Here is a 15,097-nt window from a genome sequence, read left to right on the forward strand (position 1 = left end):
TCCTGTGTAGCTCTGGCTTTGTGCTTGGGGTGATTGTCTTGTTGGAAAACAGATTTTGTCCTAAGTCATAGCAGACTCTTGCAGACTGCATCAGGTTTTCCTTCAGGACTTCCTTCTACTTTGTTGCATTCAATTTACCCTCTATCTTCATGAGCCTTCCAGGGTCTGCTGCAGTGAACCATCCCATAGTACGATGCAGCCCCCCCCCCCCGCCCCCCCCCATGCTTTCATGGTAGGGATTGTCCATTTTTTATGAAGTGAGGTGCTTGGCTTATGCCAAACATAGTATTTAGTCTGATGTCCAAAAAGCTTAATTTCATTTCATCAGACTGTAGAACCTTCGTCCAGCTGATTTCATGGACTCCAAAACCTCCTGGCCAAATTTTGCCATGATTTCATGTGAGTTTTTTTCAACAGTGGTTTTCTCTTTGCTAATCTCTCATAAAGCTGCAACGGGTGAAGCACCTGGGCAACAGTTGTTGTATGCACAGTCTCTCTCATCTCAGACACTGAAGCTTGTAACTCCTCCAGAGTTGTCATAGGTCTCTTGGTGGCCTCCCTCATTAGTCCTCTTCCTGCACGGTCACTTAATTTTTGAGGTCAGCTTGCACTAGGCAGATTTACAGCTGTGTCATATTTTTTCCATTTCTTGACGATTGACAACTGTACTCCAAGTACATTTTCTTGCATCCATCTCCTGACTTGTGCTCTTCAATACCCTTTTTACAGAGTTGCTTGGAATGTTCTTTTGTCTTCATGGTGTGGTTTTTTCCAGGTAACTGACTCATCATCAGTTGGACCTTTCCGATGTAGGTGTGTTTTTACTACAATCAATTAAAACACCTTGACTACACACAGATCTCCAAAAACAGATCTCCTTTTAACTAATTATGTGACTTCTAAAATCAATTGGCTGCTCTAGTGATGATTTGGTGTGCCATATTAAAAGGGGGGGGGGTGTGGGTGGTGAATACTTAGCAATCAATTATTTAATGTTTTATGTTAATTAATTTAGATCACTTTGTAGAGATCTGCTTTCTCTTTGACACAAAAGAGTCTTTTTCTGTTGATCAGTGTCAAAAAAGCCAAATTAAATCTGTGGTGATTCAATGTTGTAAAACATTAAAACCAAGGAGGTTGAATACATTTTATAGGCACTGTAAGTTTGCACCACCCCACATGTTAATTCAGCAATTTTTTAAACAAATCAACATAAATTTAGGCTTGTCTATCTTTTATCTCCTTTCCAAACATTAGTAACGTGTAAAGAAAGATACATTTTTTATAAAGTACCCATTCAATTTATCTGCTAAAAACGACACCTCATATCATGTCTATGTAGCCTTGAACCTGATGCATGAATATCGATTGCTCTAACCTGGTGCCTTTTCCCCTTCCCCTTCCCTTTTTTTCATTTCTTCACTCCAGCCTCTTACCTCTTCTCCTCTCCTGCTTATTATCTCCACCTGGATCCATTCCTTCCATTTCTCCCATGATCCACTCTCCTCTCCTATTGCATTCCTTTTTCTCCAGCCCTTTACCTTTTCCACCATATCATCTCTCAGCTCCTTACTTCATCCCCTCTCCCCTACCAGCCTATCACCTTCAAGCTTGTCCTTCTTATTCTGGCTTCTTCCCCTTTCCTTTCCAGTCCTGATGAAGGATCTTGGCTCGAAACATCAACTGTTTATTCATTCCGAAGATGTTGCCTGACCTGCTGAGTTCCATCAGCAGTTTCTGTGCATGGCTCTGGATTTCCAGCATCTGAACAATTTTTTGTGTTCTTAATAGTGGTGATAATGTCATTGACATTTCTTCAACTTAGAACCTTTTACATCCATTTGCTAGAGCTGCATCACTGCCTGGTATGGGAACTGTTCTTCCCTCAATCACAGTGCTCTGCAGAGAGTGGTGCAGACAGCCCAACACATCTGTCACACAAAGATAGGTGTGTAAAATGGGCCTGAAGGATCATTGGGGACCTGAATCAACCCAATCACAAACTGTTCCTGCTGCTACCATCCGGGAAACGGTACCGCAGCATAAAAGCCAGGACCAACAGGCTCTGGGACAGCTTCTTCCACCAGGCCATGGTTAATTTACACTGATGCAACTGTATTTCTATGTTATATTAACTGTCCTGTTGTACATACCATTTATTACAAATTACTATAAATCACATATTGCACACTTAGATGGAGACATAACGTAAAGATGATTACTCCTCATGTACGTGAAGGATGTAGGAAATAAAGTCAAATCAATTCAATACAATGCTAGCAGGCACATTGCTGAAGCTGATTCCTACTTTAACAGATCAGTGGCAGACAACCTCTTGTGGAATGCTATATTATTGTACATTCCTACTCTTTCACCATCTGGCCCATTTATTAAGTTGCAGGATTTGTTGCTGAAAAACTAAATTATAGCTACCTGTTGTAGCAGTTCAAAAACAACACTGAATTGCCAGTGTTAACCAACTGCATGCACCAAGCTCATACAAATGACATGTAATAAATAAACATGGGTTTTATAATGATCCATGAGTGCCCTTCTAAATTGTTCCTCTAAAATCTGATTTTAACAGCTGCCATGTGAAGATATAGCAAAGCTGATAATCTTCACATTTCTATAGGTCTCATCTAAACAAATGTCAGCAAGTAGAATGAACAATGCGGGAGTCACTGAAGCTTCTATTAATAACACATCATAATAAGTGAAACTGCTGCATGGTGAGCAAGATGACAGTCTAATTCAATTTTTCTTCTCAAGCAACTGAATCATAGGATATTAATTATATCAGAGCAATTGCTTCCCGTTCCTTGAAAAACAGATGTGGTAATCTCAGCTTAATATGGCAAATGCTCTGTCCAAGACGGCAAGAAACCAGTCCATTACACAATATAGCCTCCTGTCCTTAGACCCTGTCCACACTTCCCATTGTCTCAGGAAAGAAGACAACAAAATCAAGGGTCCATCCCATCCTAGTCAATCTCTTCTTTTCACTTGCAATGGGCAGAAGAAACAAACATGTACCAATTGGCTCAAGGGCAGCTTCTATTCCACTCTTTTAATAGACATTGGTTCCTTGAGGCTGTCGTAGCTGGGGGAGGTAGTGGGGATAAACTCCCACTACCTATTAAGTGCTCCTAATGGCACATGTCTCAAATTGCCTCTGACTGAAACCTAGCTCCTGGCGTTCACATGTGGCTTAGCCACTAAGCCCAGCTGCCGCTTCTGCTGTCAGGAGAAGGGACAAAGGCAATTTACTGATGCCTTAAAACCAATTGCTTCAGGCAGATGCAGCTCATCACCAATCATGGTTGGCAGCTCATCTGGAAGAAAAGCTCTGACCTCAAAGGTCTGCTGCCTTTGTGGCTGCACCTACTCATGGAGAAGGCTTCAGGAATAAACCCAGAGGAAAAATACGGAGCTGCAGTCCCTCAGGCAGTCCTGCGCTGAGTTCAATGCTGACCCGCAACTCCTGTGTAAGATGTTTCAGTCTACCGTTCCTCTGAATTCATCAGTTGCATACAGCGGGTGAGCCCGGCGAACAGGCAACACCTCGCCCTCCATATTGTACTGCCCTGGCTTGCGCATCACATAGACAGCTGGGACACAGCATCCACGCTCGGCCTCAAGGAATGCTCTTGTCATATGCTAAAAGATGAACTCTTGATGAACTCTTGTCATGGTCTTTGCACTTGTCTACTTGCTTTGCACTTTCTCTGTGACTGTAATACTATATTCTGCATTCTGTTTTCCATTTTCCAAATGTATGGAGTGATCTGTCAGGATGACATGCAAACAAGAACTTTGCACTGCAGCTCAACACAGTTAACAATAAAATCACTAAACTAATAACTAGTCTCCTCTGCACCCCATCATGACATGAATTTCCAGGCATGCCCAAAGTTCAAAGTAAATTTATCAAAGTACATACGTATATGTCACTATATACTACCCCAAGATTCATCTTTTCGCAGGCATCCACAGTAAATAGAAAGAAACACAACAGAATCAATGAAAAACCTCACATGATAGAGACAAACAACTAATGTGTAATAAACAAAAAAACTGCACAAGTATAAAAGGACAAGAAAAAATAATGATGATAATTGTGGTAACTTCTACTTTACAAAAAGACCACTTGACAACTTGATGGCCAAAAGAGCATCTTTATCTGGGATGGGAAATGATATTTACAATACAGAGGCTTCCAGGTACCTCGTGCAGCATGGGTGGAGGAACTATATACAATGCATACTAGGAGTAAAAAGAGCGGAAGTAAAGACCCCGCCAACCCCGGTAGTATTAACTTACTTTTAATAATACTCACATTACAACAATAATAATTAAATAAGCCATAAATTTCAAGAAATAAGCAATACATAGAGAAATATTTTAAAAACATTCCTCAATTTTTCATGAACTGTTAAAACCAATTCAGTGTTCTGGTTCTATTCTTGATTAGTCTCTTTCTGCTTGCTCATATTGTATTTATATTGGTTTATGTACCAAGATACAATGAAAAGCTTGTCTTGCAAGCTGTTTGTGCAGTTCAATTCATTTCAGTGTGTTGAGCTTAAATAAGATGAAGCAATGACAATGCAGAATAGAATGCAAAAGCTACTGAAAAGGTGCAATGCAGGTAAATTATGAAGTGCAAGATCATAACAGATAATGAGGTAGATCATGGCTCCATGCAGTACAGACAGGACAATATTTGTTTTTAGGCTGTTAAGTTTTAACCATACATCTTACAGCACAATTTCAAAAGGAGGATCAGACTTGTGTATCTTACCATTCAATGGTATTAGCATTGTCGTTTTCCCTATTGTCCATAACATGGAGTAATTATTGAATAGTAGTTTCTATTGAGTAGTAGTTTCTAACCTGATCAGCTACATGAATGTTCTGCCTGCTGGAGCAGGTTAGAGGCTCTGTATCTTATAGTAATGATTCACTTCCAAAGCCTCTTCAGCACTTCAAATACCAAACTTGTGATAGAATATTCTGCAATGCATATTTCAATATTAACTGGAGTTAAACAGTCATCCATCAAGTTACAGATTCACTCTCTCAAACTCACCAAACTCATTGTCTGCAGTGACGAAATTCTGCAACTTATTCTGCTCTTTTAGCAGCTTTAGTCTCTGAAGGTAGAGGGCAACTGGAGAATGGAAGCAATGTCATCTCTTGGATTCCATCTTTTTCAACTATTATTCTGGTAGTCAAATTCTTCCTAATAGCATTATGGAATTGCCTCAGAAATTGCACTAGTTCTCAAAGGCGGGTAACCACCTGAAGAAATGAAAGTTAATGCTAGACTTGCCAGTCCTGAAAATTATTTTGATTGGGAACATCCCATTTGGCCTTCTGAACTTGCATCACCATGTCATTATAATTTGTAGCTCTTTCTCTAAGTTTTACCTTTCCTTTAAGCCCATTTATACTAGTCATTGCTTTCAATCTACATGTTAATGAGTTGACTTGGTATCAGGACTCACTTACTGAGATTTTTTTTGGAAGCCATAGTAAATATTCTAAACATGAATTGTATTACAATATCACATCCTTTTCCACTTTGATGAAGTTAGCATGCAATTAAATTTTAATACATGAGAGAAAGATATTTGGCTCCAACATGGATTACTCAGCAAGAAATCCAAATACATGGCAGACAGTCCATTTGGAAGTAAGCCCACTTTTTACTTTGGTTTATGCATTCTAATTCCACACTCTGCTTCAGTTAGGACTTCTGTCCACTAGCCTGGGGTCAGATGGAAGAAATCAAGCACTGAATTGTGAACCAAAATTATTCTTTTCATTGCAAATAGCTGTCATCTAATATTTATATGTAACAAGAATTAATGAGCAAATTTAAAGCAGCATATTTTTCATTATCTCATAATTTGGCTGCTCTACAGTATGCACAAACAACAAAATATTTAGCACGTTATCTCTCACGCAAACAATCTGTCAAACCAACTGTGGAAACTCAGGTAAAAGTAGTTTTGCCTCCTCTATCCTCTACCTCAAAATTTGCTGATTATAACTACAGCAGTTAAATTTTGTTCTGGGGATGACAACTCAATGAATCAAAGGCTCTGAGTGGCCTAATACCACAACATGGTCTTGATTACCTAAGTTTATGTTCAACAGATTCATATTTATTTGTGTTACATGTGTTTGAAACACTTCGGCTGCTCACTCTATTGATAATAAGGAAAATGATTTTAAACAGCTATAATCTCAATGTATTGTGGCCATGACATGCTTCTGTATGGTTTTCAATAACCACCATGCTAGTAAAGAGATAGAACCACAGACCCTTTGGACCACCATATCCATTAAGTAGTCATCTATATTAATCCCATTTACTAGCCTCCTAAACCTTGACAATTCAAGCAGTTGTCCAAATGCTTCTTCGATGTTGTGAGAGTATTGGCCAGCCACCACCCATTCCGGCAATGTGTTCTAGATTGCATCTGCCTAGGGATTGTACACTAGCTGTACAATAGTCTGTTCCTCAAGACTCACTATTCATTGTTTAAGTTACACACTTATTAGTCCTCTCAAAATGCATAACTTCACACATATTAGGATTAAATTCCATCTGCCATTTGTCTGCCCTGGTTATGAGCTGACCAATGTCATTCTGTAGCCTATGACCACCCTTACTATCAATAATACCACCTATTTTCATGTCATCTGAAGTCTTAAATGGACCTATATTTATGTCTGAATTATTAATGTGTATTACAAAGCAAACGGTCCCAGCACCAGTCCCTATAATACATCACTGGTCAGAGGCTCCCAGTACTAATCCAATCTTTAATTTAATTTTCCCATTTGCACTGGATCCATCCCATGGGCTCTAATCTTTTGGCCTGGTCAAAGGCCTTGTTAAAGTCCATGACACTATATGAACTACACTACCTTCATCACTATATATTTTACTCTCTCTTCACATAATACAATCAAATTGTCAGACAGGATTTTCCCCTAGTAAAGCTATGCTGACTATCATTCATTTGTCCCTTTTTTTTCCAAGAATAAATTAATCCTGTTCCTCACATTTTTTGCAATAACCTCATCAACTATAACAATCTAATAAGCCTAGAACTATCTAGTTAATCCTTATTATTATTTTTAAATAATAATATCACGTATACAACATGTTTGCTGTTTAACTCACTAAGATATCTAATTTCTCCTTTTTAAAAATAATGTTCTAAACTCTCAACACACACCACCTACAACCCAGAATCCTCCAACTACAATATTATTCTACTTGGTAAATACAAAAGAGAAGTATTCATTCAAAACCTTACGTTAGCTCTCTGGCTCTCTAAGTAGTTTGCTACTTTAGTCCTTAATAGGTCCAACTCTTTCCTCGGTTACCCCCTTGCACTTAGTTCAGTTCTAAAAATGCTTTAGGAATTTCTTTCATCTTGTCTGCTGAGATTTATTCATGCCCATCTTTGTTCACCTGATTTTATTGAAGTACCTTTCTATATTTTCTATACCCTTGCAGCATTCATTTCTCTTCATCAGCCATAAGCTTCCTTTTTTTCCATGCAGCCCTTGATTATCCTTTGACATCTGGAATTCCTTGGAAATGCTGTCTGTACCTTTTACCATTATGGGGATCACATTGGTCCTGAACTTTTATTATTTGACTTTTGAATGCCTCGCACTTGTCAGATGCCGTCCTACCTGAAAGTAGCTGCTCTCAATTTACTTTTGTCAGGTCCTGTCTCTTGATATCAGAACTGGCCTTTTCCAAATTCAAGACCTTAATTTCCTCATCATCTTTTCCATAACTACCTGGAAATTTACGGAGATAATGCCATTATTTCTAAAATGCTCTTCCACTGAGACATGAATCACTTGTCTGGCCACCTTCCCCAGCATTAGGCCCGTCTTCTTCTAGCAGGATTATCTACAAATTGTATATGTTGAGTCATTGAATTATACATAATGGAAACTGGCTCTTCAGCGCAACTCGTCAATGACTAACTGAGCAGAAATATTTGTAGAGGCTAGGTAGAATCAGACAGAATTGAGTAGTGGGTGGTCTTCAAAAATTCCACCTCTTCTACTTCTTTTACACTAAGGTGATGCCAGTTATTATTGGGGGAAGTCAGAATCTCAAAACTATTGTAACTCTTCTCTTCATATTTCTTCTGGCTCTTGCTGATTATTAGGAATTTTCCATGTGTCTTCAGAAATAGGTTCACACCTTTTTGCTCATAAACTCCACCCATATGTCCTCCTTTGAAGAACCTTCTGGGATATTCTCACTCATTACTGCAGTTGTATTATTACAGTGGTGTTTTCATACTAACGCTAGTCCCTTGCAGTATAAATGTTACAAGGGGGCGTTAGGAGCTGACACAAATGCAAGATACAGACGCTGAAGCAGTATGAGCAGGACAATGTTTATTAAGAATCCTAGGGAAGCCAAGGAGTCAGGACAAGATAACAACATGGATGTAGACACAGGATACAACCTGGGCTAGGGCTTGGGACTTGAACTTGACTGGGAACTTGGGTCATGACTCGGAACTCAGGTCTTGGCAGGGACTCGGTACCTGGGTCTTGACTTGGCTCTTGACTTAGAACTCAGGCTTAATTTGACTTAACTTGGACTTGGACTCGACTTAACTTGACTTGAAACTTGGACATGGACACAGAGCTGGGACTCTTTGTACTGCAAACTGCCAGCAATTCTCAGCTGGCCACAAAAGCGTCATAATTCATACAGCCGGCAACTCAGCTAGACATGAAAACAACTGAATTCGCTAAGCAGCCACAGGCACTGAAGCAACCTAGAGTCCACGGTACTCAGTAGCTCTGATAATGGTCCAGACGGAGAATCAGGTGCCTCAATTAAGGTGCCCAACGGAACAAGGGAAAACGGAAACAAATGGACTGCGGAATCCACGGACCGGACCATGAACTGGAATGCAGAATCCATGGACCGGAACGTGACAATAAAATATGTCCAACCACAGTCCTGAAAGAAACGTTAACTTGTCTCAATTCATATCATTATTGAGATGACAAAATTAATGGTACAATCTCTCAATTTTAAGAAACAGAGAAAACACGAGATCAAACATTGCTTCATGTTGCAATACACTGATACTTTATGCCCATTTAAACTAATGTACCGTTCATTTCATGCATTATACTTCACTCTAATTACTGTGTAAAACTAAAATTTATAGGTGATCTGCTGAAAAGCAGCCAAAAGTAACTCTCCCCTTAAATGAACAATCTTTAATATGTGAATCTCTCATGACTTACGGTTAAGAGAACCCATTCAACTTAATTGTTAGCGAGTTATATTGAGTTGAAGACCTTCAACAAAGCATTCAACTTAAATTTAAATTTATTTCACGTTAAATGCATATTTTAATTCTTTTTAATAAGATGTTGGTCTCATTGGCATCATCAGCATTTACTGCCAATCTTGAATTGCCCTTGAGAAGATGTTGGTGAGCCATTGTCCTGAATCACTTGATTCCTTCTGGAGAAGCTACTCCTGTTGTGCTGTAGAATTCGGGCTTCTCGGAGTATCAGTGATGATAAAATAACTGTGATATATCTGTAAATCTGAACTAGGAAAGATGACATTCTTTGACAACTGCAGCCCTTACACTTAGTGGATGTGAGTTTGGAAGGTATTGTTGTTGTCCAGATGACTAATTGTGATGCATTTCATGGATGGTATACATTACAGCCACCATATGCTTAATGGTGGAGGGAGCAGATGTTAACTATGGTGGATTTAATACTACTTGAGCAGGAACTTTTATTGTATCAAATTCAAGAAATGTTTTGCTCCAAAGGCAATTGATTATAGAGTTATGGACATTTATTTTAGGAGTGTTTGCTGTGTTATTCAGCACCTTTGTAAGATCTCTTTGCAAAATTTACAAAAATAGTATTTGAAAACCCTTTTACAACACAGCAGCATCCAAAATGGTGATGCCATACTTCAACAAAATATTAACAAAATCTAAGAGAAGTTACCTTGTTATTTAGCAATCTCATGAAAAGGCACATAATTCAAGTTCTACAGTACTTGAATCTGTGCATGGGATATGCCAAAGGCCACAATTGTTCTGGGAAATAGGTTGTCATTTGAGAAATGTTTCCCTTGTTTCATATTCAAGCCCACTTCTTTCAAAATAGTTTTATTTAGAACCAAAAAGAGGGCTAGTTTCCCAGATCTGGTACTGGATAATGAGCCAGAGCAGTTCATAATCTAACAGCTAGTGAATATCTTTCAAGTATTTTTTATAATATGATATTTAGTATAATACTTAAAAACCAGGGATATAATGCTATCATAAAAAAAATGTGGATTTTTGTATGCCAACCAGAATTGACCCTGTGTAAAATTACAGATGAACAGTGAAAGAAGCCAATGTAAAAACTAATCTTAATACAGGACATAGACCCCTCTAACAAACAGAAGCATTCAGCACCAAGTAAATAATTCAAAGCATGTAAGGTAACATAAAGCCAAAGGAAAGATGTGCTGCGATTGGCACAGTAGCAAGTGATAGGAAGAGAAATGGCAAAGGTAAAAAAAAAATGTATGAGAATATCCAATCAAAGATAATAAAGAAACCTGAGAAGTATAGTATATCGAGAAAAAGTGCTGCATAGAGCTAAGTAGGCCCTTTATACTATAAATGAAACAATTCTACAGTTAAGGGAAAAAATAATAGACCTGGCTTTCCACTACTTTTGAATATGTACTTGATTTAGGAGGAAGTGACTGGAGTCGTGTCCCCAACTGCTTGACACCACAACTGCACACCCTTGCTGAAGCTTCTGTACTGGTGCTTCCACCATTCACTGTCCACAACTATATGATCAAGTTTGTTGTTGATTATAAATATGATTGGAGCATTGTAAATAGTGATCATAAAATCCCAGTGAGATATTGGAGGAATAAGAAGCCTTTGCAGATTTTGGAGGATAGACCAACATACAGGCATTCTCCAAACCTATGAGAGCAACATGGAAATAAAGAAGATTCAGGGGTCCATATATGTACACAGATCACTCAACTATATTATTCAAGTTTAAATAATAAAAAGAAAGCACAATGAAATGTCACCTGATATAAATTGATGATAAGTTATAGGATGAAAGATCCTAGTTTTTATGCAATACAGATTCACCTGAAAATTACCAGAGGTCCATTTGTTCGATTATGAAGAAGAGAGACTACACAAGATGTTTTTTTCTCAGTTCAATGGAATATAAAAAGGTGATTTTACTATAGCTTTGGAAATTGGATGAATCAAGTAGAGAGCAACTTTTTCAATTTGTGTGCGTGGGGACGCAATCTTAAATTCAGACAGGTGCCATTGAGAAGTTAGTAACGTTTTTCTTTGTAAACGGTATCAGAGGCGTAGTGATTTTACCCACAACATACAATAGAATCAAGCTCAAGTAATCTTGGTACATCTGCTAAGAACATGTATTCAATGGTTAAGTATAAAATGATTCATGGACTTACGTAGGATATAGTTTACACTTCCAGCATCCACAGTATTTTGGATTTAATATAAACTGTATATCAGTTATAATGCCATGGTGTATCTGAAAGAGTTGATTGGTGTTTTCATGCCTTTATGCTCCTCTTTACCACTTCCCATACTACAACTCTTCAGCCTTTCAGAAATGTCTCTGAAGTGAAATATAATTTTGTTTATCCAGTCATTTTCAGCATTGGATTCTTAACATCAACTAAAATGGATACACAGTAAAGAAACCGAAAAAAAAAACGTTAGATTAGACTCTGTCTGAATGAGAACATTTATATATGTGAAGTGAGGGTTCTTCTGTGAAAGTTTACTGCAGGGATCACAACAAGCATTATTTCTCTTCTGTGTGCTGTGTTTTTCTGACGCACATCTTTAACTTGCAAATAGTCGCCAATGAGTTAACATGGGCCAAATGCAGAGAAGCAATCCTTCAGAACACACCAGGCCTTACACTTGGCCTCCAATCCCTGATATCCTGATAATTCCTCTGGTCTTGATCCACTTTCAACCCACCCCAGTTGCCTTCCTTTCTCTGGCCTCTCTCTGCTTGAGTATCCCTTGCACATTCAGTGCTCCAGACACCGATCTCACCGGTTGCACATTAGCTCTTGGGCCTGATGTGCAACAGTATTTTACCTCCAGAGGGTCATGAAAGGAATATGTTGGTCTGCTAATCATCAGTAATTTAACAGGACTTTCAAGGTCCTGATGTATTTCTCGATTTATGTTACCAAATATTTGACAACTCTTTTATGGGAATTCTACACTTTTGTGATGTGCAAAGCTCATATTTGTTTTCATTTATAGTTTTAAAAAAATCCATTACAGAGTCACACATCACATCCCTTTCAAAATAAAAACAGATGGGCTTTGTTGAAGTCGACATTGATGCCTGTAATCCCTAAATATTTAACTGAATATTTACATTTCTAGTCTGATTTTCCTGAAGAGCTGACTGGTACATTTTATCCAAGATGGCTATTCATTTCATTCCTTAGATTTATTGATATCACACATGCTCTTAGCCCCTGATCTCATGTCAAAAATTACTGAACCAGAATTAATAGTTTCTAGATCTAGAAGTCATTCAGTTGTTGAGATTTGTTCAGTTTCCTGTTTCATTGCGCCATCTGAGCTGCTCTTTTTCTCAAAGAATCTGAATTATTGTATCTCAGCATCTATGCGCATTTTCTTAAATTGGATTATTCAGGATCACCAATCATTTGACATTTTTAAAGTTCTCAATTAATTTTTTAAAGTGGCTCTCTCTATGGTTTCTTCCTATCTGCATAGCCTATAGAGTAATCTTGAAATTGCTGCATAGACTGCACATAGTGGCCATGGTTTTTTATACTTAGATTCTTACCAGTAAACACCAAAACTAATCTTAGCAACAATCATTAACATTTCCTGCAGTTTCTTCCACTTATCTTCAAATCATTTTAAGTTCCTTGACCTTTGATATTTACCTTTTCACAAACTGATCTTTAAAAGTAACTGTTTGTGAATCGTGATAATCAAGTGAAATAGAACAAATATTCCATCACGGACTCAATTGAGCTTTAGCTTTTAATGTTGCATTAAAATTCTGTAGATGATTTCATAAGAACTATGTTGACTTTAGGAAATTGCAAATGTTTGACAAACCTATTCAAGAATATAATATGCCAGTGCATTAGTTTGCTTTAATTTTCATATATTCTAATTTTGTCCTATTATGTAAATGCTTATTATGAGTATCTAATGTTAATTATGTTGGAATAGCTATTAATTTTGAAGATCTGGTTTCCCCTTATGAACAATTAAAAAGAGCTACAAAGATGTTAGTGATGTATCAAAATAGTTCTGTTTAACAGTACAGTTAAGAGGAAGTTTGGAAGCAGTACTTTTCAACAAGCCAAAACAGAAGTTATATTTATTTTAAAAATAAAATTAGATCTGAATATTTAGAAATTATAGCAAAATATTACTGGTCTTGATGTACTGTTACTGGAAAGAAAACTCTTCTACATGCCTCTCCCATTTTGGATAGCAGATTCAGAGAAAACTGTTTGTCATTTTCACAAATGCAGCTTTTTGTTTCCTACGCTTGCAACACACAACCTGTACAACCTTTCTGTAAAGTTAAAAAATGATGGAGGGAACTAAACTGAATATCTCATTTATGAAATGGGCTTATGGATCTCCTTGGGTAATGAGCCTCTGCCTCTTGTGTTGAAAGCAAGAAGCAGGCTAGCTTCACTTAGCCACTCATTTCAACTGTTTCATTATACAACTAATGTTAATTGTAGCACTGATGAAGAGCCTCTGCCCAAAATGACATGCTGAGTCTTTCCAGCATTTTGTGCATGGTGTTCAAGATTTTCAGCATCTGTAGAATTCTTTGTTTCAATTGGTTGAATATATTTGATTGCAGTGTTGATTGGTTGAATGTATTTACAAGTGTCAAGTTATGTGAGTGGGTAGCTCCAGTCAAATTTGTTTAGCCTTGCTGAAATCCAGCCTAAACCTCTTAAAGGGTTGTAATAGTAAGATTGAGGAAGATGTGGGCAGCTGTGCAGAGAGTGAGAAACAATTAGAAATAGTAGGCCAAGGTTATTGGACATTACTTTGCACTGAATGACTTGATAGAGGAGCTGGACATTAGGAGATAATCACTTCCCACTAATGCCTCTCCTCCTTCCCTTTCTCCAAAATCCATCATCCTCTCCTTCTATTCCTACTTTAGCCATTTACTTCTTCCACCTGTCACTCCCAGTTTCTCAATTCATTTCTCACCGCTACCCACCCATCTTTCCCCTCACCAGCTTTCACCTATCATCTGTCAGCTGGTACCCCTTCACTTCCACCACCATTTTATTGTCTTTTCCCCCCTTTCTGTCCTGTCCTGTTGAAGGGCCACAGCTCAAAACATCAACTGTGTATTCCCCTCCATAGATACTAGCTGACTTGCTGAGCTCCTCCAGCATTTTGCGTGTGTTACTCAAGATCTCCAGTATCTGCACAATCTCTTGTGATTGGGAAATAATATCTCACTTCTTCAGGGGCCCAAGAGTCCATGTAGACTCACGTTCAAAGCAGATAAACCTTAAAGTCAAAGAGTTAAGACTTGACACAATGAACAAGTGTCACAATAAAGTTCCAATAATCTTACACCTGTGGTGAGAGTCAGTGGATGCTTCTTTAAATGTCCTATCATACCAACTATACTACTCACTCCATGCACTACTCGGTTCACAGATCTCATCACTCACCTCACTATGATCACTATCAAACTGGCCTCCTGTCCAATAGATAGGCATTGTGTCATCTCACTCTCAGACAACCCACAATTCACACAAACTTCCATCAGTTCAATTATGATAGCCACATTACCCAATCACATCTTTCAAAATTCACTGCCCCTCTCTTGCAATGAAAAATAACGGCACCAAACTGGAAGCCTTTACCTACGGGAATGGCTGTGCGTGTGAAATTCCCATCACCGTGGCTACCTTCATCCAATTCCTTTACTGCTT

The 15,097-nt window shown here is 38.1% G+C and overlaps 1 protein-coding gene across 3 annotated transcripts in view; it reads right to left on the reverse strand.

The window, feature by feature from the left end:
- kcnip4a (potassium voltage-gated channel interacting protein 4a) overlaps nucleotides 1–15,097 on the reverse strand; it is a 283,163-nt gene that overhangs the window by 247,379 nt on the left and 20,687 nt on the right. The window contains exon 1 of one of the 3 annotated variants that reach the window (XM_059988949.1): nucleotides 4,805–4,915. The exons of the other annotated variants lie outside the window; for them this stretch is intronic. Within the exon in view, the coding sequence (XP_059844932.1) occupies nucleotides 4,805–4,850 (46 nt within the window). The 5' untranslated portion in view covers nucleotides 4,851–4,915. Of the gene's footprint in view, nucleotides 1–4,804; nucleotides 4,916–15,097 lie in introns of those variants that run through there. 3 annotated transcript variants of the gene reach the window in all.

Source organism: Hypanus sabinus, chromosome 14 (assembly GCF_030144855.1).
Source record: "Hypanus sabinus isolate sHypSab1 chromosome 14, sHypSab1.hap1, whole genome shotgun sequence".
NCBI lineage: Eukaryota > Metazoa > Chordata > Chondrichthyes > Myliobatiformes > Dasyatidae > Hypanus > Hypanus sabinus.